The sequence below is a fragment of the Pseudopodoces humilis genome, chromosome 1 (assembly GCF_049639895.1).
Source record: "Pseudopodoces humilis isolate 2021_Gansu_Grassland_sample_001 chromosome 1, ASM4963989v1, whole genome shotgun sequence".
In the NCBI taxonomy this organism is placed as follows: Eukaryota; Metazoa; Chordata; class Aves; order Passeriformes; family Paridae; genus Pseudopodoces; species Pseudopodoces humilis.
The window spans coordinates 20907998-20933166 of record NC_142200.1 but is presented as its reverse complement, the minus strand read 5'-3'; the positions used below and the strand labels follow the sequence as shown (position 1 = coordinate 20933166).

The following is a 25169-nucleotide window of genomic DNA, read 5'->3' as shown; positions in this document are numbered from 1 at the left end:
TTATAATACTACTTATTTCTAAGCTGCAGAATACTTGGCTTCCAGAAATCCTGTTACAATTAGAGTGGAATTTGTTGTACTGTTTTTATTTGCATTGTAATTAAGCAACTGGTCATCAGCAGTACCTAATAGTCCATTTGCTAGTTAAACTTGGCAATGGGCAGTTTCCATTGCAGGGAGCGGCCCTCAATGCCATCAGTATCAAAATACTGCAGTGGAGGGCACTTACTGCATGCAATGTGAAATGATTATCCATAATAGTAACCTTCAGTGAAACATCTGAGGCTGTACATGAATCGTCAGAAAATTGTGTTTTAATATCTCTCTGTAGCAAATGTAATGGGAATTACTGTGTAGCTATCTAGATGTTCCTGTCCAAACTATCCTGTTGATTGCTAAAAAAGACAGACCACCCTGGTATAGATATATACTGTCCCAGCTCTTAGAAGACATCCTGGGTGGTACTCACTGTGGTGATTGAGGTTGCCAAATCCCAGTAATGTTAGCAGGACTTGTACAATGAGTTTTCCACGTATTACAGAGAATGTCTCTCTTGATAGTTCTTTGAGCAAGCAAGATGCCAGGTGAATTCAAATGACAGGAAGTAATAAAACTTCTTTTCTCTCCTGTCTAGAAGTCAAGAGCAGATCCTGTCACTGAAAATGTTCATCAGTCAGTTAAGTCTTGCTGCATTTGATGATATTACAAACCACAAAGTGTCATCTGAGCTCCTGCGTCTCACAGCAGACAATGTTTTCCTCTACATGGCCCCGGCCACCAGCTCCCTGTCACAGGAGTTCCAGCAGGACTCTGTGGAAGGCCTCCCACAGTTTCATAGTCTCCAAGTGTATTGTGAAGACTTGCAACTGGACAATCAGTTGTACAGCAAATCCAATTTCCATTTTGCAGTCCTGCTGTGCCAAGAAGAGAAAAATGAAACCACGCAGTGGTCAAGAATGAACAATCTCATTGTTTGTAACAAGGATTTGGAAATCTATAAGGAAAACTGCTTTATGAAACTCTGTATTGCTTTTTCTGAGGAAGAGAATTTCATGTTTCACGTGAATGACCTCAGCTTTGAGCTCAAACCAGCTAGGCTGTATGTGGAAGACACCTTTGTTTACTACATTAAGACTTTGTTTGATACATATCTTCCAGAGAACAAAACTGCTTGTAAATCCATGAGTGCTTCAAATGCTACCCTGATAGTGCCTGAACAAGTGAGAGAGCATGCAAGAGCTTTAGTCAAGCCAGTGAAGCTAAGAAAATTAAAAATACAACCTGTTAATGTCCTTGTCAGTATTCATGCTTCATTGAAACTGTATATAGCCTCAGATCACACCCCTCTCTCCTTCTCTGTGTTTGAGCGAGGACCCATCTTCACCACGGCCAGGCAGCTTGTCCACGCCTTGGCCATGCATTACGCTGCTGGAGCACTTTTCAGAGCAGGTCAGTACTTTTCCTTAACAAGCAACCTTTTCATTGGGTACCAGGATTCTGTGGCTGTAGCTCAAGATGAGTACCCTAGCTGTTAGCCAGATGCAGAATTTTTGTTCTCCTTAGACACTGATAATGATACTTTCAGACACCTCTCAGGTCCTCTCACACAACAGAAGGGAAATAAAACAGCTGAGCAGACACCAGTGAAGATTTGCTATGTTGTGCTAAACACTAGCCAGCCACCTGAAGGCTGTAGCCACCTGAAACCCTGAACACAGCAAAAAGAAAAAAGGTGTTCTAGCTGGCTTAGGTTTTGTCATTTTGTATTATAGCACAAGTCAGAATCAACCCACATTCCTTACATTAACTCCCCAAAACACTGTTTAATCAAATTATTCAGCATGTTGCTCTGCGTTCAGAAGTAAATTATAGACCTGAATGTTGTTTTGTTGTTAAAACTCCTTTTGGCTGCAGTTTATGATTAGGAATCTGTCTTTCTTCATATAGAATTCAATCTAAACTGGCACACAGATGTTTGTTGTCCTTTGATCCAAGAACTATGAAGTTTGCTGCTAGTAACTTTTTCCCATATAGGATCAATAGCAAGCAATTAGTCTTTTTAAGTTATTGGGTACATTTTGTTTTCCATAAATACTAATGTAGAAATAATGAAATCTGGTCTCTGATGTGTCTTGGTGCTGCACAGAATTTGTGCCTGGGACAGAAGGAAGCTCTTCCATGATCAAACAAAAGTAACATTTTCCACACTGAAATGTGGGATTTATTTTCCTGCAATATTAATAGTCAGATTTTCTGAAATCCTAATGCTTCCATTTGGACTGGAAGCATAGCTGCAACCTGACTTCTGTGCACACTTTCCAAAACTGTACGCGTGTATTTCATCTGATTATAGAAGCTGACCTTGTCTTTCACTGTGTGCGTACCTGGCTTGCACAGCTGACTGTGACAACACTGTGCACAGTTGTGCACCAGAACAGTGTACCAGTTCATTATTTTGCAATATTTTTATTATTATAAAATATATTTTTATTATATTTTTATAATTTATATCAATTATAATTTGCAAGCAATATTATGTTTGCAAAATTTCTGGTTTTCTTTTTGCTACTTGTTTGGATTTGTTTTGTAGTTAAATCTCATAGTACAGAAGGGCAGATCTAGTTGCTTGGTAATTAAGAGTGAAACTCTAGCCAAATATGGTCCACAGTGCAAATGCTTCTGCCCCATCACTTGGTCTGGGATCAGTGATGTATCTGAAATCAAGCAGATGTTAGTATTAAAAACTGAGGTTTGCTTTGGTGGAACTTCTCTTCAGGAAAATACATATGCATGTATACTTAACTCCCATTAAAAGAACTAAAACTAAAATGTATTGTTTGAAAGGTGTCACCATGATTAAGATGGTGAATTGTGCTGATCAATGTTTGCTTTAGCAAAGAAAATGGTTTATGTTGAAGACTTTGTGACACTTGTCAAAAAAGCCAACTGTGTCAACAAAGTAAAAAAGGAAGGAAAAATCAAGCAGAAAGCTTTATATGATCTGCAAACCCTGAGCTTTTTCTCACCATTAGCACAATTGGTCTCTTATGGAAGAGGACCTCGTGCTTCTGCGTTTTAATTACATTAACGTGGAATATGGGTTGTTTGAACCCCTTCTGCTCCCCACTGTCTCATGCGTAAACCATTGGTAGCACAGACAGTCTTCCCATACAGCCATACCTTATACTCAGATATACACTCTTTTGCTCTTAGCTGTGTGCAGGACTGCTGCTGACCTGTGGAAGGGGGCAGGATTTTCCCAAAGCTTGCTGAAGGGGGTGCATCAGGCTGCCCTGTGTGTTACAAAGGAGTGGCCAGAATCCATTCAAGCTGTGAATGGGGCTGGAGAGCTCTGTTCAAATATGCTGGTTAGCATTGCTTATCTCAAATCAGCCAAACTTGCAATGGAAATCTCCTTTTCTAATTAAGTTGTCCCCTATATAAAAGTTAATAAAATTTTATTCAGAAATATCACATCTGACCCTATAGTTGCCTATAAAGAAAATTCACTGGCTCTCTGCTAATTACCGTCATATTTATTTCATGTCAGTGGATATAATTACTGGGCACAAGTGGGAAATGGCAGCCTGACATAATACTATATTTCTGCAGAGTAAAATGCCACAGAGAGCTTGTGAATTGAGGGGTTATTCCTGGTTCCTCATTCTCCCATTCCTGATTTACTCCCACACCTTCCTCCTTGGGTTGGGTGCTCCAAGCTGGCAGTGAGGAGCCATTGGGTTTGCCCTGAGCATTGGCTGAGGAGGGTCACCCATGCTGCAGGTTGCACATTATTCCCATACACTCTCCAAGGGTGAGCACAATCCATCCAGAGAGCTTCCCAAACCTGACAGGCAGGGACAGATTACAACAAACCATTCCTGGCATACCAGGCAACCCCTCAGTTTTGTGTTAGACTGTTTTCTTTCCTGGTTTTTATCTGTTTTACATTTCCTGAAATGCTGGCTGGCCTGGCAGGAGAGTGGAGTCTCCCATGTCCCAGGCTGATGGTGCCTGCTGGGGATGTTGCAGGGCACCAAGGCACTAAGCTGAAGTGTCCTGTAGCCACTTTACATCACACCACCACATAGGACAAGGAATGTCAAGAATATTTAGGGAGAAAAAAATCTCTAAGGAATTATTGCAATATTATTGATCAGAAAAAGCAGAGAGAACATCTCTCCCATCTGTACATGCCTCCCCCACCCCTCCAGCTTTTCACCACTTCACACAGTGGCAAAGATAATTTATTAAAAATCCTACAGTGAGGGAATTTCAGACCCAGCCTGGAGCTCTGGCTTCCCCTGGTCCTGGCAGGAAAGGTCTGCCAGGGGATGCTCCTTTCCAGGCCAGCGGGGCCACAATGTGTATTGCTGCTCTGTTCATTGCGTTGCCAGTAGCACTTGGGTTTTGTTTTTGTAGTCCATCCCACCCTGTCTCTTATGTCCACTCTGGTTCCCGCTTTTTATATTACAAGTACTGGAGTTCTCAACCTGCCAGAACTGAAATGTGGGACAGATTCAACAAGAATAATAGATTTTCCAGGAGCTTAGAATGATAGTATGAGATTAATTCATTTCATATGAGTAACATTTTCTCCTCCGTTCAGTTTCATGATTCAGCCTTCCACAGGAATGACTGGGAGGGGTTAAAAGAAAACAAGAAAAGCATCTGGATAGCAGGAGTTCTCAATGATGGGATGGGAAGGAGGAGGGCAGAGCACAGATCAAGGGCCCTCCTGGGAGAGCAGGAGGCCAGTCTGTCCATCCTTCAGTCTCCTGGCCCTGTCACACCTTGTGCTGCTCTGACAGTGCCAGCTGAAATTCGTGGTACCAGGGCTCAAAGACCAAACAGTTCCTGTTTCACATTTATTGCCATTTCTGAATTGCTCTCTCTGGACTGCCAAAAAAAGAGTTATGCAGCACTGTTTCCCTAATAAATCTGCTGCCTACCAGCCTGAGAAAGACAAGACTTGCACATAGCTTTCCAGCAACAGATTGCTGCGTGCTCAGCCATCCAGCAAACTGCTGGCAACCCTGAGTTTATATAGGAAATCAGATCTGCAGATACTTCTCCTGGGATATGCATAAGGAATACTCCCCTATGAGTAACCTAATCAGCATGTAGATGTCATTGCTGTTTACACAACTGTACTGAGCAGAAGACATTTGTCTGGCTTTCACTGCACTCTGAAAGAAAATGATCAGCTTAGAAGGGTTGGGGTGGATTTAAAATAACTTCTTAAGCACTTGTCAAAAATCTGCATCCCTTTTCCTAACACTCCATCAAGCAATTGACCTGCACACTCCTGTAAAGCAGTACATTGTATCAGTGTAAACTCCCTGTCACAATTCTGTCGCATAAGGACGTGAAATCACAATGCTGCCTTATAGTGTCTAAAAACAACCCAACCATCTGAGCTTGCAGTCCCATTCCTCTGTAGCTGTGAGGCTCTTGCATCCGCCTCCCTCACACACTTTTAGCAGAAATACGGGAAGCTCCTGGAAGGAAGTAATTCTAAAGCTATTTGTGAGTTTGCCAAAAGGATTTCTTTGATTTACGAAGTATGAAAGATTGCCATTTCTGAATTCATAGTGGATGAGTTATTTCCTGTGTTTTGCTCAAAGGAAGTTCATAATGCAATGAATTCTAGTGTGAAAAAGATAATTAAGGAATAACCTTTTCACAACTGCTGTTTCTGCAGTTTTTGCAGCTGTAACATGTGTCTTGTTTCTCCACACAGGCTGGGTTGTTGGATCATTGGAAATTCTTGGAAGCCCAGCTAGTCTGGTGAGAAGCATAGGGAATGGCATAGCTGATTTCTTTAGGCTCCCCTATGAAGGGCTGACCAGAGGCCCAGGAGCATTTGTCAGTGGAGTTTCCAGAGGAACAACATCATTTGTAAAGCACATTTCCAAAGGTAATGAGCTTTTACTTTATTACTCCAACTACTGCTTTGTTGTCATGCATTGTTAAAAGTTTTAAGCAATAAAGTCTGTCCATCCTTCAGTCTCCTGGCCCTGCCATGTCTTGTGGTGCTCTGACAGCGTCAGCTGAAATTCCTGGTACCAGGGCTCAAAAACCAAACAAGTCCTATTTAACTAAGCTAAGAGGGTAACAAGCTCACGTGCAATGTTTCATGTATTAAACAGATCACCACTTTACTGCAGTGCATGAGAATGTTTCAGAAACTTCAGAATTTTAAACCTCCCAGTGGGAAATAGATATTCAGTCAGAAAATATTTCATGTGATAACTGCAGAAGTATTAAAGGTGTTCTGCACTTCTGCTAGCCATCAGAAATTCTACACTCGGTCACCTCATCGTATTTGTTATTTAAAAAGAAAAAAAGAGGTAGATACAGTTGTCATAACTGTGTGAGTACGTGGATAGGATTTGACAGTGGGGCTGGCGTGCCATGGGAGCAGGAGGAGCTCTTCCTTTGCAAAGCCTGTACAAACAGTGCCATCGCGTGGCTCCAGCCGCTGCACAGACACAGTGGCTGCCCCGGCGCTGGCTGCTGCTCCAAACCTCCGCTCCAACCTCCCGCAGGACGTGGCCTCACGGCTCCTTCTGTAAATATTTGTTTACCTTTCCATCACCCCTCTCTCCATTTAAATTAGCCTTACACAAGTCAGGGAACTGGAGAAGGATGTTCAGATGAGTTTCTGTTCCCCCCGACCAGGCAAACCTGGAGCAGGCTAATGTAAAAGGCGTGACGTGGACCATAGCAGCAGCGTGGTGATGCTTAACAAATAGTAAAGCGTGTTACACATGGGTGACTGTTCACTTGACTTGCTGTTCTGCTCATAAGCTCAGTATTGCAGTGAGGCATACATCGTCTCCGTGGTTTAAATTAAAGCATTCTGATTCAGACCCAAATGTATATCTCCATGCATTTAGGTACACTGACGTCAATTACCAATCTGGCAACAAGTCTTGCTCGGAATATGGATAGGCTGTCACTGGATGAAGAGCACTACAACAGACAAGAAGAATGGAGAAGGCAGCTTCCAGAAAGCCTGGGAGAAGGACTGAGACAGGGACTCTCTCGTTTAGGCATTAGCCTTCTAGGTAATGTACTATTAAATATCAAGTTAAGTGATAATACTGTTTCCTAATCTGCTCACTAGCCTTTTCTAACTGTGAGTTACAATTTCAAATTTGGGGTAGGGGGGGCTGGTGTCTTCTTGTGAAAAAGCCTCTCATAGTATGTATATTAGATACTATTTATCAAGATCTAGTGATTTTTGTGTATGATTTTTGCTGATAAAATAATTGTAGATATAGAATGGGTTTGCACTTTCTTTGTGAAATGTTTTTGCTCATACAGGATGTAGATCTGAGTGGGAAAAAAAGAATAATACTGCATCAGGCAGCGTGACTTGTAACTAATTCAACATGAAGACGTCATCATGCTGATGTTTACTTTCCGATGAATTATAAGAATGCCTTCTGAACCTGCTTGTTTTTGCAGCACTGTAGATATCAGAGATTCTTGGGTTTGTTTGAAAACCACTTCAACTTAGTGCAGATGTTAAGTAAGCTTTGATGAGAAATTCTGCTTTTACAAAGGGACCCAGATCGTCCTGATTCAGTGCAATTTTATTCATCAAGCAGCCAAGTAGTTTGGTTAGAAGTGAAGATTACTCTATCCATTTCAAAATAGCACCTAAAAATTTGAAAACTAACCCACAGTGGAAAAAGTCTCTGCAAGAAGTTTTGCAGTAAGGGGCTGGATTTTCTAGGTTACTTCGACTTGTCACACAGCAAAGGAATGCAGAACTGTATTGTTTGGCAGAGTTCCTCAGTATGGATTAAACAGTATGAATCTCTTAGAGATCAAAGTGACCAAAAGCAGTCCAGTGCAAAGGGTTAGAAGAGCTGAAGCTTGAAAGGATTTGTCCTGTTTCCTAATCTTCAGTAGAGTACACAACTCCTAAATTTGCAACCGCAACCCTGAAAGCCCCAAAGAGGAAGTGGTAAAAATGTTACAAGTTTGGGTTAAGTTGCTGGGAATTATTTTAAGCAATAACATTAGGTGATGCAAAGCACTGTCATTTGATAATGCCTGTAAACGGGCAAGCGAGTGTCCTGGGAGAAATGTACATAAAGGAGAAATTCCATATATTAGTAGCCACTCTCCCAATAGTAAGCTGTTACGGGTGTTGCGAATCAAAGGCAGTTTGGAGGAGGTTTTATTTCTCCCTCTTGTTTTATTGGGCTAAGGGCAGTCAGGTTGAGTTGCTGGCTGAAAGATTATACTTTTAGAAGCACTGTGTCAGCCTGGTGTGTATGTGCTGGTGAAATGGTTTAGTGATCTTGGCTCAGTTATTAATAAAACATCGAGGTATCATGGTGTCTGTATCCCCTTCACTGACACACCAGAGCCCTTCAGAGCTAAAAACATCAGCTGTACGGCCTGAAGGAAAGAGCAAAACTTTGTAGCTTTGGCTGTAACAAGGCAAAGTTTCTGCTGTTCAGGAAAGCTGGGAACTCCTCACACACATGCACAAATGTACCGTTCCTGCACGTCCCCGTGCACAAAGATGCCGTGGTTCGCAGCGGTACACCCGAGCTAAAAACAAAACAAAAAAATAGAGCTAGAATTCCAGCGTCCCCGATTTCCTCAGAAATCAGGCTTCATGTTAGAAGCTTAGAGCTTCATATGAGCATTTAAATAGTGCTCCTCCACAAGCTAGGGTCTTGTTTTTATTCCTGCTGTTATTTAGAGATTGTTCCCTGCTAAATACATCTTTTCTTAGCAGTGGAGCCAGTGAAGCACCCAGATAAATAGCTACAGTTACTGTATAGTTGGATGTGACAAGTATGGAACTCTCACTAAGGGAGAAATAAAAATATTCCACTTACTTTGTATCAGTTTTTTTATTAAACATGTTTTTTAAAAAGCATATTTCCTCTGTATAGGCAGCAGCATTCATATAAATTTTGTCAAGACCTAAATTAGGAATAGACCTGTGTTTCAATTTATACAAACCTGTCAGAAAGCTGCTGCTGTCCTGACCATTTATTTTAAAAAATATTGTGGCTTCCCAAAAAGAAAAAAAACACGGTTGTAGTTGAAGGGATGGTATCACTGTGCTGCTTTATTTCCCCAGTGCATTCAGAATAAACATGAACACGCTTACTCTAAAAACACTTAAGGTTCTTCATACATAACAAAGTGAAGTGAAGCTGCAGTTATTTTCCCTCACAAGGATGAAAAGTTTGATGAGCACAGAAATGCAGAGAACACGACTATTTGAAGCCATAATTTCTGTGACTTTCTAATTGTAAAATTGAAAAGTGTGAAGAAGATTTCTACGATGGTCACAGTACTCTCATGTTTGTAAAAGCCATCTGACCTGTGCAGGCAGCTAAGACAATGGCAAATGTAGATTCTGTGCCTTGGTGAAGTCATGTAGGAGCCCTCAGTTCACTGATACATTGTGGTATCTACCCAGAAAGTAGAGTTGCCTTTCTGATTTTTCTGAAAATCTGGCTCACGATGGCCCTGATTCAGCAGAGCACTTAAGCATGTGCTTAAGAGCTTTGCTGAATCAGGGCCAAAATCATGTACTCTCATCTCCTCCTCAGTGCAAGTTGTTCCCTGTGGTACATTCTTAAGTGCTTTGTCCTGTCTCATTTTAAATGACTCAAGCACTGTCAGGGTGTTGTTTGATTTGATTGTTATCTTTGGCCAGCTGTTGTCTTCTTTTCTAGTTTGGGGGAGATTCCTGGGTCATTTTAGTAACATTTGCACGTGAAAAGAAGTAACAGCTTATGATGAGTGTGTTTTTTTTCTTTCATATGTTTAGGCAAAAATTCAGTGAAATTGTTTGTAAAATATTTAGATGTTTGACTCCCCACAGAGGAACTATCCTTTGCATTTTGTGTGACAAGGTCAAACTTAAAATAATAACTTAGAAGCATGTAAAAGAGACTATTGAAACTATATTTTCAACTGCTGGTCCTAGTGAAAAATATTATATTGAAGTGGCTGCCTTTAAGAAGTTGATCATATCTGAATAACTAAAAACCTGACAGTTATTCAAAAAGCTATTTTTTACAGTGGCAGAAGTGCTCAGCATTTCAGTTACTCCTTCCTGCTTTTGGGGAAGTGAATTGAGACATATTGCCTGAGAGTGTAACTGTCCTGGTAGAGAAGGCAAAGCCTGGGTTTCAGATCAGATTTTTGTTATTACAGGTGCTAGTGGCTGTTCTTGCTGTACACTATCACTGAGTCAGGGCCACTCTATGTTTGCCTGTCTACAACACAAGATACCACAAGCCAGTGCTAATCCTGAAATTGTGTGCTATTCCACACACTAATTGTTCACCGACATTAATGCATGGCAACAGGTGCTCTTTTCTTTGAGCTGAATTTTTATTTGATGTTTGCTGTGATGAGATTATGCTTCAGCCCCATTTTTGGTGTGAAATACTTGAGGCAGTCCAGGAAAACAACAGAGAAAAGGAAGCAAAATGGCTTCAGCTTGGCCAGCTTCCAGCCTCATGGTAAAGCATGGCCAGTTTCCCTTAGTGGGGGATTTTTTCCAATTATGTGTTGCCCTGAAAGAGTTTGTCACAAGCAATCTGAGCTTTGCCAAGGTTTGCAAGCTGTGCTACGTTCACCAAACTTTGTCAGACTGTGCACGAACCAGTTGCTGCCTGTAATCAAATTCTTCTTGAAGTAATCCAGTGATATAGTCTGAACTATCTGAATTTTGTAACTATCAAAGTAACTTTTTTATTGTTAGTGAGCAACATGTATTAACCAGAGTGTACCCCATCTGATGTTTAGCAGATGTTATGTTGTTCCTGGAACCTCTTTGGTCCAGTAATGGAAGAATATGTTTTTGTTTTGTTGCTTTGGTTTTTAATTTTATTGAGGTTTTCTTTTTACATGCATAATCTCTGTGTACATATGTGGACATGCATATAAAATCAAATGCCTAGGGTAAGAAAAGAAAAGAACAATGGAGAATGGTTTCATTTAATAAAAAAAATACTGGTCAGGGGACATTACAGGGAAAGGACAGGGACAGCAGCAGGACACTGTGTGAGAGAGAGAATGAGACTGGGAAGGGAGGAACCACTACATGTGGTTCCATGCTCTGCTTTCCTGATACCCTGCTGAAATCTGTTGGGGAGAGACTTTCTGTGGTAAAGTCCATCCCTCATGGTGCTCCTGCCAAGAACTCAGTTAGAACGCAAGAAGCCACAGGGACATAGGGAAGATGTGCTTTGCACAGTTTCTGGTGTGAGAAGTGCCCTGAACCTCATGTGTGTGTCACCACTCTCACACTGTTGCTGGGTTTTGAGGTTGCTCAGGCGTTGGCCTGTGTTTTTTTCCTTTGCTCACACATGCTGCAGACAGGAAAGGAGCTGCACAGATCTGGATTCCCCACGCAAGGGTGGTACGGCCAACCAATCCTCAATGAAAGGAGCAAGGTTATCGTTTATTTTGTGATTTCTGGGCATGGCCATGGCACATAAACGAGTTCTGGCAGTGAGTTGCATCTCAAGATAAGGAATTACAGAGGAAAAGATCATTGGTTATATTTTTTGCAGGTGGAAACAACAAGGCTTGCAAAAATATTTGAGGTACAAAAGGGCAGTGTCTTCACAGGCAAGTTCAGAGCATGCCTAAAATGCCAGAGTAACAGAAAGTGTGGAATTATTAAAACTGGGTAATTAAGCTATAGATTATTTGGGCCACTACATAAATATTTTTATATAACACAGTCACAGCAGTTTCCATTCTGTTTCCTCATCCTCGGAGCCTAATTCCTGCTGAGCAGTGCCCGGAGCATACCACAGGTCCTTTGGAGTAGGCTCTTATTTATTGTTACCTTATAACTCTGCTGAAGTGTATTGCAGTAAATAATTTACTAGTGCTAGGACTTAGGTGGATTACATTTTATAAGGCAATAACTTCTGTTCTGAAAGTGCAGCTGTTGTGGATGACCTCAATAGACAGGGTGAAGAAGGTCACAGGATAGTATAATATTGTAACTTAGCAGAATACTGAGTATTGTTTTATGCCTTCAAATGCATCCCAATTGCACAAAAGACTGGACAAACAATCCCAATTGTGTAATGTGGTGTTGGGATATTATTTTAGTTGAGCAGCTGGTAAGTACTAATGAATTAAAAATTGTATCATTTCAATGGCATGGCATTAAGGAAAAAGCTTCGTGGCCTTTATGGTACAAAAGGTGAATGTTCAGCAGCACACTCAGCTTCAGTGAGAGACCTCAATTAAAACCAGGTATCACTTCAAAGATAGACCAGCATTTTCTGTGGAAATACTATACTTTTGTCAAAAGGCTAGTCCTACAGAATTTGAAGAATTCTCTCTAAGAGGAGAGGAAGGCATTTATGGGGGATGCAAGTTTCCTGAATTCCTGTGAGATAGTATCCCAGGGACAAGGATCTGGGGAAATGTGTGCTGCTTCTCATCCTCGTCTTTCCTTTAGACAGTGACTGTGCACAAATACAATATTAGTTCTTGTTGTTCAAGGTCAGCAATTTCTTTATTTATCCAGGGACAGTAACTAAAACCATCTGAAAACCAGTTAGCAGTTCACTGCCTAGTGCACGTCACGCTGGTAAACACATGGGGCCAAATACCTCAGTTGCGATTGTCCGAATCTGTGGAATTAAACCTGGATTTCCTTCCACATACAAAGCAGAACTTTGAAAGTGTCTAGGTTGAGGTGAAAATGCCTAGTAACCAGGGTGACACTCAGTCCTACTCCTTAAATAATTGTTTTGTCTTGATATTTGCAGCTGCAGGTGCAAACTGAGACCTGCCCAAGAAGCCTGCAGATTTTCTTTTCACTGAGCAAAGCACCTTGGGTCAGGCAGACTGGTGTCGCTTTGTCCAATCGTTGTACCCTCAGCAATCTCCAAATACCTTATCTATCAAAATTACAACAACTAGAGACATGTCTGTGGTTAAGTGGCTAGCATAAACTCAAGATCAAAGAAATGCACCACCTCACATACCTGTTTACATTTAGGAAGATTTAAGTTGAAGCTCTCTGTTGATACTAAAAGCTGGGAAGGTCACTATGTCACTTGTAAAAGTTTGACCCATGCGCATTAAAGTAAAATATGATGGTTTTCACAAAAAAGTAACAAAAAGTCTCAAAGTCTAATTCTGCTAATCTTAGTAATATATCAAAAGTTGCATTACCTTATGAACATTTCTGGCAGTGGAAGAGGATATAAAAATGATCTGTTGAACACAAGCAGTTTTTATTCTCATGAAGTCAATCTCACACTTACATGTAAATCTCATTTCCATAGCAGCCAAGTCATCCAAAACTGGAGGATTTTATTCCTAGCCCAACATTTTCAGAATTGTGACACAGAATGAGCCAAATTAAATTAACTCAGCAAAAGCATTTAGCATAAGTAGTTGAAAGAGGAAAACATACTGTAAAGTTAGGTGATCTAAACGTTAAAAAAAAAAAGGTTAAGATCTAACTTTACTGAAGCTAAGACAGTGTTTAGCTAATTGGTCACATGCTACATAGCTGTATAAGAATTGGGTACAGACTCTAATCCAAACAATATTCAGGTCCAGTAGTAAGATTTCCTCTTATTCCGGAATATTTTTCTTGACTACTTACTGGAGACTCTTGTTTTTTCAGGTGCAATTGCTGGGATTGTGGATCAGCCGATGCAGAATTTTCAGCGAGTATCTGAGGCCCAAGCTTCTGCTGGGCATAAAGCCAGAGGGGTCATCTCGGGTGTGGGGAAGGGAATCATGGGCGTCTTCACAAAGCCCATTGGAGGGGCAGCTGAGCTCGTCTCCCAGACAGGTTACGGTGAGTTTCATATTTCTAACACCTCCATTTAAATTTTAAAATGCTATTCAGCTACAACCTGCTAAGTCTTCTTTATCCAACTCAGTATTGGGTGACTTAGAGAAAGGTTTAGAAATGCCACTGCTAAATACTTACAAATGCTCTGCTGCTTTTCTGAAACGCCATCATGTTATGCTTCTCTCTTGTGTTACTGATCAGCGATGTACAGCCACAGAAACACAGAATGCAGAAAGCATGAAGTAATTCTTGGAATACAGTAGAATTAGTTACAGAAACATATGTGCTTGCAAAATAGTTTTTGACATAAAAGGATTAGAGCAACACTATGTCCAATTACAGCGTTATTTTGAGATCGCTTTGTTACGGCAGGGAAAGATTTGGGATATCTCTACACAAAGAGAGAGTTACGTTCCTGGGAGAAAGAAGTGAGTCATGTAGTTGGAGCATCCCCTTTAAACTGGATCTTCACGAGAAGACAGTCTTGTTTTCAGATACATAGGTAACCTTAGAGCAACCAGAGGTGGGGTTTCCAGCTCAACTTAGCACTTAGTGGCACTGGTGCTAAATCCTTTCAAATTGATGGGAACAATTCTGGACAAACAAAAAATGTAAAAGATAAAAATAAAATATCAAAATACACTAATTTATTTGTTTCCAGTATCAATAAATCACTTTCAGTTTGAATATTTAAGAAGAAATGGTGGTTGGAGGGAGTCAGGGAAGAGAAGGACAAAGTATCAATAATTCTACCTCATTAATTATACCAGACAAACCTTGAATATTTAGGCCTTTAGTCACTAGCAATATTTATGCTTGTGCTGTGTTGATTAGAATGAGTCATTCTCATAGAGCTTAAGTTTAGGATGCTTCCCACGACATTCACAGCTCATTCCATCTAGTAAAAGAAATAATGAAACAATTATTAGAATTCTTTCAAATCTACTTTATCTTCTTTGTATGAGCATACATAATAGCTGCTCTCCTGAATTATATACCCCATAGGTGTAAAACCCGTATGAGCAAAATCAGGATTTTTCTGTTGTTAGCTGTCTCTGTGCTGGCTTTGCTGCCCAGGACATTGTTATTACTAGATTTAATTCTGCTGCTGTCTTTATCAAGAAACTCACAGTAGTAGAGGGACACTTTTCATTGCAGATATGGTACATAAGACATCATGTTTTCCATGACCATGTGACAAAAAGAGTTAGCCAGGAAAAAACATAAAACTATATCAATAATAGCTGACAGTGCGTGAGAGGAAAATACACAAGAGTTCAAGTAACTCTTACCCACAACTGGATTGGAAGTGGGACTGTGCCTCTTGGGGGGGGACCAAGGGGTGGAGGACCACACAGAAATAAACACATGTTCTCTCTGTCTCCATCTGTAAATAACATTTTCACTCACATAATGCTGAGAACCTCGGTAAGCCAACTGTTACAACTGGGATCCTGCTTTTAAGTATTACCATCAACATGTGTGCTAAAAATTAAAGGGTTTTTTTCATTGGTGATGTTTTGTTTAAATTATTATCCATTGTGTAGGAGGGAATCTAAGTTATTGACACCCTTATGCAAAAATGCCTTTGGAATTCGTAGACAAAAGAAAATCTCTTCATTTATTTGTAAAGAAGTGTATTTGTAAAAGAGTAACTTTGCACCAAAACATTATAACACTAGTGCTTGCTGCATAACCTACTCCATGTCTGTTGTGTAAAAATTTTTAAAACTACTTAACTTGTGACTTTTTTTTTGCAACCCACTCATTCTTTCTGGTGACCATACTTAATCACTGAATGTTTACAGGCCATCTGAAATCATACATACATACATCATCATCTTCAGCTTTGGAGAGTCTCTTTAGAAACCTGCTTAACTGATGCTTGTAGTCTCCATTCTGTGCTGGCACTAAGAAGAATTCACAATAAACCAGATGCCCCAGGAGATCTCATAAATGTACATGGATCTGTGTTTAACAGCTGGATTAAGTAACTGAACATTTAAATGCAGTATCTAGGCAAAGTTGCCTTCTAATTTGTACCAATTGTGACACGTATATGAAAGTATTTTAATATTAAGCAAGAAAGTTAACAATGGTCTTGATTTTTTCTACATAAATCCTAAGTGATGTGTCCAATCCTGCTCTGAAGTGATGGCTCTCAGGAGTGTTATGTTTCTCTTGATTGCAAGTGTAGAGCTGATTCACAGAACACGCAGTGGGGGTTTTTTTGTTTCTTGCTAAAGCAAGATCATGGGGATTAAGTGCACAACTCTTTCATTGTAATATTCAGTGAATTATCTTGACTACAGCTTCCAGAGATGTGACATCATTTTGGATCTGCACTATTTTATGAACCGCTTTAAACAGATGACATCACTGCAACACGTAACTGCGTTGTAGAAAACAACTGCTAAAAAACCTGAATTCTCTTACCACAGGTATTTTGCATGGAGCTGGACTTTCTCAGCTTCCCAAGCAGCGCTCTCATCCAAATGATCAACATGTCGAGCAGGCTCCAAACAGCCACGTCAAATACGTCTGGTAACATTATTTAGATAATTGCTCATTTTTACATCCACACTGTTTATTAATAGGTTCTGGCCTCTGGTCAAGTTAAGAGGAAAGGCTTCCCGAGGAAAGGCTTCCCTAGGAAAGGCTGAGTTATGGCAGTTTGTTTAGGAATATTAAACACAAAGGTAGTGCATAGAAACCCAATCTGCAAATGATGGGCTGCTGATCCGCATCCAGCTTTGAAACTACAGAGCTGATCTTTATTTAACGGTATTCAGCGAGTTCTTACTTATTTATCATTGCATGGAGCCCAAGAAAAATACTCCACATCTCCAGAAACAGCTGTTAGTGAAGATAGCTTTATTTTCTGCACTGAATTTCTGAGCCACTTCTCAGAAGCTCACTTCTCTATTATCAAGGAAGTAGCATGGGAAATAGGTTAACCTAGCACAGATATTAGGCCAATTTTGTGGTCTGTGATTAAGGGGTTTTGATAAGTAACAATTTCATATTCATTCTTTAAATCTGAAATCTTACATCTTTCAGTAATGGAGTTTTGGAGTACACTCCCTGGCTTGTTTTACATCTGTAGGTGATAGCTACAGGCTTAAGTAAAAACATAGTGATCAAAATAAGCCCTGGAGGATACAATGCACTACACTGACCAGTTCTTTCTTGTCTTTTTTTGGCTTTTTTTAACCTGATAATGCAGGAAAATGCTGCAGTCTCTGGGAAGGCCAGAGGTTCATATGGCCTTAGATGTCATGATTGTGAGTGGATCCGGCCAGCAGCACGATGGCTGCTTGCTGCTCACCTCAGAGGTGCTCTTTGTCGTGAGCATCAGTGAAGACACACAGCAGCAGGCATTCCCCGTGACTGAAATCGATTGTCTGGAAGATGATCAGCAAAAAGATCTGCTGAAAGTGCAGCTAAAACAACAGAGAGTGCCTTCTGACTTGGAGGTAAAGACTTGAGTATGTTTTCCATTCAAAGATGAAGTTACCCTGATGCTGGTGCTTTTGGCAGTGGGAATACTCACCTTTGGGCTGGCAGGCCAGAGGCTGAAGTGCCAAACCAGGAGATCTGTGCCTCACAGTTGGCTGTGTTGCCCTTTGGACGAAAGGAATGTGTCTCCTCCCTTCTATCCTCTTATTGATTGTGATTTATCAGATCTATGACAGAAATTTTCTGAGGGAAAAAGTAGAGGAAGTCTGAGTTCTTGGTAAGCACCACCTCTTTTCTGAAAAGGTTCTCATGGCTAAATATGCACAAGGTGTTCATTGTTTGGCAAGTCAGTATTGCACCCTGTGCCTACAAAATCCCAGCAAAAGCAGTTCCTTTTATTCTTCTGGGAATTCCATTAACTGTTCAGTGGTGCTGATGCTGCTTTCAGTGTGCCTTTTCTAGCACACTGGTCTTGTTTGTCTTGTTTTGCTTTTTACTTCCTTAGTAAATTTACTTCCTTCTGCAAATGCTAGCTTTAAACTGGATTAGTAAGAGCATAAACTCTTCATCTTCATGTTAAAAGATGTCTAGGCCATTTGGATACTGAGGAGTTTTGAATTAATTATCTTCTTTTAATGGCAGAAGAATGTTATATTTTTACACTTTTGGGAAACAATGTTTATTGTATTAAATTCTCAAGCAGAATCATATGAGAGAGCATTTCAAAAACGAACATGCATGTCTCAGTTTTTATAAAAGTGTGCCAGGTAGTTTATAGACTGCTATACCAGAAATTTCTGTTTCAAATATGAGAATGAACATATAAAAGCCCTGAAGTATGAGGTGTGACAAAAAGTAGGAGCACCTTCAGTCAAATCCCAACTTTGCTGAAGTCTCTGAAGAGTTTTGCTGTTGGTTTCAGCAAGGACTTCATCTGTGTCGTGACAGCACTTGAATATTTTTGTGAAAGCTTTCTTTTGTGCTGAATTCTTTATTTATATTTATTGTCTTTCCACTAACCTCAGTCTCATAGAGGACTGTTGACTGAAGTTGCCTTCTCTCACCACAAAGCTACATGAGGGATTACTTAAACTGCGAAGCAAGTGGGAAAAGCTCAGCTTTTTTTGTCCCTGAGTGCTGAGGGGTTGGTGGAGGCACACATCAGACTATCAGAGCCCAGACTCTCCTGCTCAGTCCAGAGCTACTGTCCTGGAGGGAAGAAGAAATGTTGCTCTCACTAAGGCACTGGATGCACTCAACCTATCCTAACCCTAACTTTAGCACCAACACAGATCATTTTTTTATTGGATTGGAGTGTTGTATTTGCATCTGGTTTTCCGAGGGGTGAGGAGTAGGCTGCTGCTCTGGGGGAAGGCCAGCTTGCCCAAAGGTTGCTGCAAGTGGGTGATGAAGGGTGCAGAGTTTCTGCCTGTTTGGGAGAAGGGAAGGCGAGGGACAGGGAGCCTAATCCTAGTCCCTACAGCTGGGGATGTGTAGGATTTAAGGGCAAGTGGGGCCCCTCAATGCACAGAGCAACCCTGCATGGCATGTGCAGAGTCCAATGTTCCCACACACACGTGCTCATAACACCCTCCTGTGGAGGTACTGGACCAAATACATCATTTTTTCCTGAAGTTCTGGATGGAACTGTGGGAGTCCTACTCAAGTGGTGCAGCAATGCAGCTCTAGGAGCTGTAAGCCTTGAGCCCTCAGCCTGAGTACAGCATCTCTTTTGCTGATACAGGCTCTTGAGAATACAGTGAAAGTGTAGGGCATGGGAAAAGCTAGGAAAGGTGCCTGTGTCCCAGGTGGAGCCAAGTCAGTGATGGCAAGACAGCAAAAGTTGAGTAATGCTGTACAAAAGAGACCTGGCAAAATATTCCTTTAGAATTCAGACACTGATACTGAAATTCTTGTAAAAATTTAAAGAAATGTGCTGTGAGGAGAAGCAGTTGAAAGAAACAGAGAATAAAAAAAAAAAAAAAAATTTATGTTAAGGCAGCTAAGGCAGCTACACAATAAAAGATTCCAAAAAGCTTCATATACAGTTTTAGTAATTACTTAAAGTGTTTTGCAATTAATATTTACTATATTTTTTTAGTGGACTGGGAGATTTCATACTTCATGATTTGCTTTCTGCAGCTGCATCTGTGGTCTGGGTGTCACATGCAGCACTGGTGCTGATGGGAGCCAGAGCTTCCCTTCAGTTTCCTGACAAGAGTTTCTACAAAGTCTTCAGTTCTGATTAGGAAAAGGAACCTTAGGAGGAGCAAGTTGTGACTTGTGGATGAGCAGCCTCTAAGCTGCAGAGCGATGCCTGAGCAGGCACAGCTCCTCAGTATTAATAGTAGGCCATTGTGTTGAACTGAAGGTGTCCTCAGCTGAAGTACAGACATGTCTGTGCACAATGGCATTTGCAAAGATGGCCTCAATTTTTAGCTGGAAAATTTCCAGTCAGGTCAACCAGAATTTATTTTGAATTTAGCAAAACAGCTAATGTTACCAAGTGTAAGTTATCTCTACTATTCTGATTAATTTAGTCAAAGATGCTAGAAATAATACAACAAATTGAAACATTTCATTTCAAGGCTATAAAAGTCCACTTTTTTGCATTACTGCTCACAAAAACAATTGCCAAAAGTTTCATTTCAGCTCTGCCCAAAACAGTTTCTCTCATTCCCTCTCCTCAACTTCTTGGAACATTTAAGAAACAAAACATGAGTTATTCTACAGCTGTAATCACCAGAGATGTTATAGAGCATATTTTGACTCCTTCAGCAATAGGTTTGCCCGATGCCTTGTTCGCCTTCATAATATATAACTTAATCCATCTGGATAGGACTAGCCTGGATGGATTCTTAAAAACTCTGGCACTGACAAGTTTGTTATTGAAAGGGAAGCATTAATTGTATTTGGATTATCTTCCAAAGTAATTGAGACACTGCTGGTTTCCAGACAGATGTCAAACTCAAAAGGCCTGCTCTTCCAGCTGCTCTTGGTATAGCTCATAACATTAAGAAGACAACAAAAAAATTGAAAGGCCCTGGAATTTCAGATATTCCAGATTTTTTTGTGTTTGTTTTTTGTGATAGTCCTACATGTTGCCATCTTTGGAGCTGAAAACCAATCTTTGGATTTCCCAAAGCAATGGAAAAAAAAATCCTCAAGACCTGGATCTCCTTAGTCAGTGTTCACAGAGGAGTAGATCAGTGCTACACCCATCTGGACTGTACAGCACAGGTGTTGTAGCTGCTGTGGAGTTAGAATTGCTGAAGGTTTATTCATTATAAACTGTAATGGGAGGAATTTTAGAAAATACTGGAGTTCTTAACCCAAAAGTATGGCCTTATAGTATGAATGGACATGATATCTGTGATATTCCTCTAGGAGGTACATTAAGCAAGCCTTGATCAAGTTTTGAATCCTTGAGTGATCTGGATATTAACATGATAAATGTTCAAAGCAGCAAGTGAGGGCACTTAGTGACAATCCTAGGTCCCATTTAGGAAAAAAAGTAGAATCACATCAATTCCAAATTTTTCTTGTCTTGGAAATATAAGCCAAACTGAAACTGGCTGCAGAAGCAGGCAGTTGCAGATGAAGTCATCTAAAAGCAAGCAGGGTCCCAGTTACTTTGGAAGACCATCCAACCATATTTAATATTTCCTCCTGAATAATTATGTTGTATCTGTGGAAAATAGCCTGGGGCTGAATGAATAATGGGTTCACAAAAGTAGGTGAGTGGGATGTCAGCACCATTTCTATCTCCTTTGGTAAGCAGGATCTTCTGGTCAATGTGGAGGCAAAACCCAGCTGTCCCTGGGCTTACCTCCCTAGCAAAAATCAGGAAAAAATGTGAAGCCACCTACATGCAAGCTTTACCCTGTAACTTAAAATCCAGTTTACATAGGTGGTACTCCAGCATATTTCTCTCCTTTCAACTGCTGAAACAGACTGACTGCTGAGATACTTTTACTGAGCCACCAGACCGAAGACGTGGTTCAGACACCGTTCTCCAGTGCTAGTTGTGAGGCTGCTGCAGCAGTCTGCCTTCTGATTTTTCCCTCCCTTAAGGTGGTTCATGGAAACAGCCCTTTCCTCTGCCCATTTCATCATTTCCGCTGTTTCTAGGCTTGGGCTTCAACCTTAAACTACTGAGCTTGTTCATGAGCCTGCTTCCTTTAGCAATTTTGTGATGATGATTGAAAACAGGAGTGTTTCTACTCGCTGAGCAGCAAATCCATCTCCAAAGGCATAGTAAAAAAAAACCAGAGGGGACTTTTTTCATGTGAATGTGACACCTGTCACTATCTATCAATCATATTAATTCTTTCTTCAAATAAGCAACAGTATTTCAATGAGTCTTGCAGTCCAGAGACATGACAAGATATGGATTGTGGATGTTAAATTAAATCTAACAGCACTGTTTGGAAATATTCTATCTACTAAGACCTGTAAAACTCCCTGAAAGAAAGGCAGAAGATAGCATAAATTCTTATCATGATGTCCAGCAAGTAAATTTTAAATCCTACAAAAATTAAACTTGTCAGCAATTCTCTAAGGGTAAAATAAGGAAGCATCAAATCCTAACCCTATTACAGCTGCTGCCTTTTTCTTCATTGTCATATTTTAGAAATAACTTCTATTCTGAATTACTTAGCTTGTTATACTACTAGTATCCATGTAGGTAGTATCCATGGTGGGACTTCTGAAATGCAGTTTTTTTGAAACCATGCAGCCAACTTGATGCCAGCTTCTTTGCCTTCCTTTCTCAAGCTGGTCATAGTCATCTTCAACTTCTTCAAAAATAAGGGCACAGCAGATTGATTTTCCAAAGCCAGGTTTGCCCATAGCTTTTCTGGATAATAGTTTATCTGGTTGGAACCACATGATAGATGACAGTATTTGTTTTACTGTATTTTTTCCCACTAGGGTAGGTCACTTGCATTCCTCTTGCTAGGACCTTAAACAACCTCTACCTATTTCAGCCTGCAGAACACAGATCCCTTAATGTCTCCTCCTGAAACAAAGTGCCCAAATATCTTCAGTAAAACCCTTTTATTTAGAAAAATGTCTTTGTGTGAATGGGGGTTTTGTTGCCAGAAGCAGAAGGATATATCCTGCCATAGAACATTCACCTGGAAGATAGCTTCTAGTCTTCATTTTAAATGAAGTAAGGCTAAAATATTCTAGCTAAATAGATTTTCTGTATGATAAGCCTTGCCAAGAGCTACTGACGTTTTTCTAAAAGGGGTTTCAATGCCTTTGCTGTATACAAGGAGTTGATCTTTGTTAAAGTTCTACTCTTGACCAGGTCTCAAAAGATACTGCTTGAATTTTCTGTTACAAAGTTAGAGCTTCTCAGAAGTCCAAAATAGCAGAGGAGAGGACTAATTCACCAAGGACTCAACTATGGGAGAACATTCATGATTACAAAAAGCCTTTAAACTATTGTAAGATTTCAGGCAGGAAGATTTTTATCAGAGAAACATGGAAGTTGTTGTTCTTGCTGCTCAGTTCAGTTACTGTCAAATATTCAGTAACTATTGTATCTTATCTGATTTCAGGCTGAGGGAGCCAGAGAGAGACTGTCAGAACAGCAGTACAACCGCCTCGTGGAGTACATCACAAAGACATCTTATCACCTTGCTCCCAGCACCACCACAGCGCCAGCCCCGCAAACCGTGGCTACTGAACAGCCCCTGACTATAACAAAAACCTATCAGTATGTAGTTGATCCGAATTTTGCCCAAGTATTCATTAGCAAATTCACCATGGTGAAAAATAAAGCCTTGAGGAAAGGGTTTAATTAATAGTTATTTCTGGTGTGTGTAGTAATACCAAACCAGTTTGAAAGCAATGCAGTAACCTACATCAAGTAGAGATGCATATAATTTTTGAGGAGGTAGAAATTGATAACAAAGCCCAATAACTTTTCTAATCTTGACAACATTCCTGCTCCCTAGCCAAAATACTAGTGCTGGAAGGAAAGTGTTCTGGCAAATGAATAAAGTGAGAAGGAACAGCCTTGGACTACAGCTTAATCAAAATCCTTTTTCTTTTCGATAACCAAAAATTAAATAGGGAAAAATTACGTGCATACGGACACTTTTACCACACACAGAAATGTGTATCAATACCTCTATATCATACTTTAGGGTCTGCCAGTTTCTGTTATAAACCAGGTTTATAACTCAGCTGTAAAAACTTGCTCGAGGCTGAGCCTTTCCCTCCACACCCACACTCCCCCAACATGTGCATCCTGAGGCAAAACATTTTCCCCCACTAAATCTGAAAAACCCAGTGTGGCTGTTTTAAGTTACTAGTGACAGCTGGGTTTTAGCACCACTTTAACCTTAAAATAGCTTCCTTTATTTGACTGAAGTTTTGCAGGACATTAGTCCATAATGTAAACTAGTGCCTTTGTGTGGTTTGGAGAACAAAACATGAACTACAACATGACTTTATTTTTAAAACTGTCTGTATAGAGAAACTTTATTTTATCCACCGTCGAATTTTCAGAAGTACTTTCGATGTATGTATGACTGTGCATTGTCTGTTCATTAGCTGGAAGCCAATAACATGCAGTTCAAGAATTTAAGAAACAGAGCTGTCTCCTTAAAATCTCAAAGCTCAGTGTAACCCAGATGTGCAGGTGCTAAGTACACCTTGTGGGGTCTTGCTTATTTCTGATCTGCCACAACTACATTGTATGTGCTCCCTTCAGCCTTAATTCATTTTAAGCTTATCATCTTCAAAGTGATAAAAACAGGAATATTTAGAAACGTGACCTTTCAAATATGTACTAAGCAAAGTGAGATTTTTTTTAAGTTGATTGAAAAGTATGGACCCAGAGGCACCAATTGCATTCATAGTTAATAATGCCATCACAATATACTTACAAATATATGTTAAACACCTGTATTTCTTGTAGTAGACAAGAAATCTGGGCACAGTTAGATGACTTTATAAACCAATCTGGCTATGGCAGTTTCATTTTAAAACCAAAAGCTTACTTGGTTTGCACAGTTAACTGTGCATGTTAACTTTTCTCTCCTTTTCTATATGCTTACCAAAATGAATTTTGTCTGGAGATTCCTGAACATGGCTGGAACTGGAGTCAAAAACTGGAATAAAATTTGATCACCATTTGGAGCATATGCTTTATAGTTAATAATTTCTATGCATACTTGATATGACCAAATGCACAGTAAATGAGAATGTAGTAACTACAATGTTTTTCTCTTGAGATCTGTTAAAAGCATTTCTAAAAGCTGTGTCTCTCATCTACTGAGAATAAAGGAGGCTGGGGTCTGCATTTTCCTTTTCTGACTGTGAAATAAGCCCATCCATTACCAACATTTCATTCAATGATTTGATAACTTAGTCATTGTTTAAATAACACTGTTTAAAAATGTCTATGTATATACAACGCGTGCTTCATTCCTGAGTATTTTATGGAAGTTGTTTAATACTTCTAATTTTGCATATTGATGGATAAATTGTAATATAATTAAATTGTTTAAAGATAATAAAGCTATTCCTGTAATATTTGTTCTTGTGAGCTGTTTATTCATTCAGTTACAAGGTGCAGGACAATGACAAGACTGATGTACGAGCTTCATGAGGGCCCCATTAGATCCCAGTTGGTCACTGGACTTTGTAGTGTACCAGAAAATGCAATAGATCATGACAATACTTTGGAAGTAAAAACTGGTGACTAGCTTGCCAAAAACTTGTGCTGAAAAGTTTTATGCTTTTGTGACTAACTGAATCAAAACAGCACTGTAGTCACCGTTTCAATTAGACTAATCTGTTCCTTATTTATGGAGTACACACACAAGCCAAGGGGATGCAAACACACCTGTAAAAA

The 25169-nt window shown here is 40.1% G+C and overlaps 1 protein-coding gene across 5 annotated transcripts in view; it reads left to right on the top strand.

The window, feature by feature from the left end:
• VPS13B (vacuolar protein sorting 13 homolog B) overlaps positions 1 to 24849 on the top strand; it is a 423329-nt gene extending 398480 nt beyond the window's left edge. For all 5 annotated transcript variants that reach the window (XM_088065985.1, XM_088066031.1, XM_088066072.1 and 2 more), the window contains 7 exons: positions 635 to 1449; positions 5744 to 5920; positions 6903 to 7073; positions 13664 to 13840; positions 16279 to 16381; positions 17064 to 17313; positions 22864 to 24849. In XM_088065985.1, coding sequence (XP_087922111.1) covers positions 635 to 1449; positions 5744 to 5920; positions 6903 to 7073; positions 13664 to 13840; positions 16279 to 16381; positions 17064 to 17313; positions 22864 to 23109 — 1939 coding nt within the window. In that variant the 3' untranslated portion in view covers positions 23110 to 24849. The remainder of the gene's footprint in view (positions 1 to 634; positions 1450 to 5743; positions 5921 to 6902; positions 7074 to 13663; positions 13841 to 16278; positions 16382 to 17063; positions 17314 to 22863) is intronic.
• Positions 24850 to 25169: the final 320 nt, after the last annotated feature.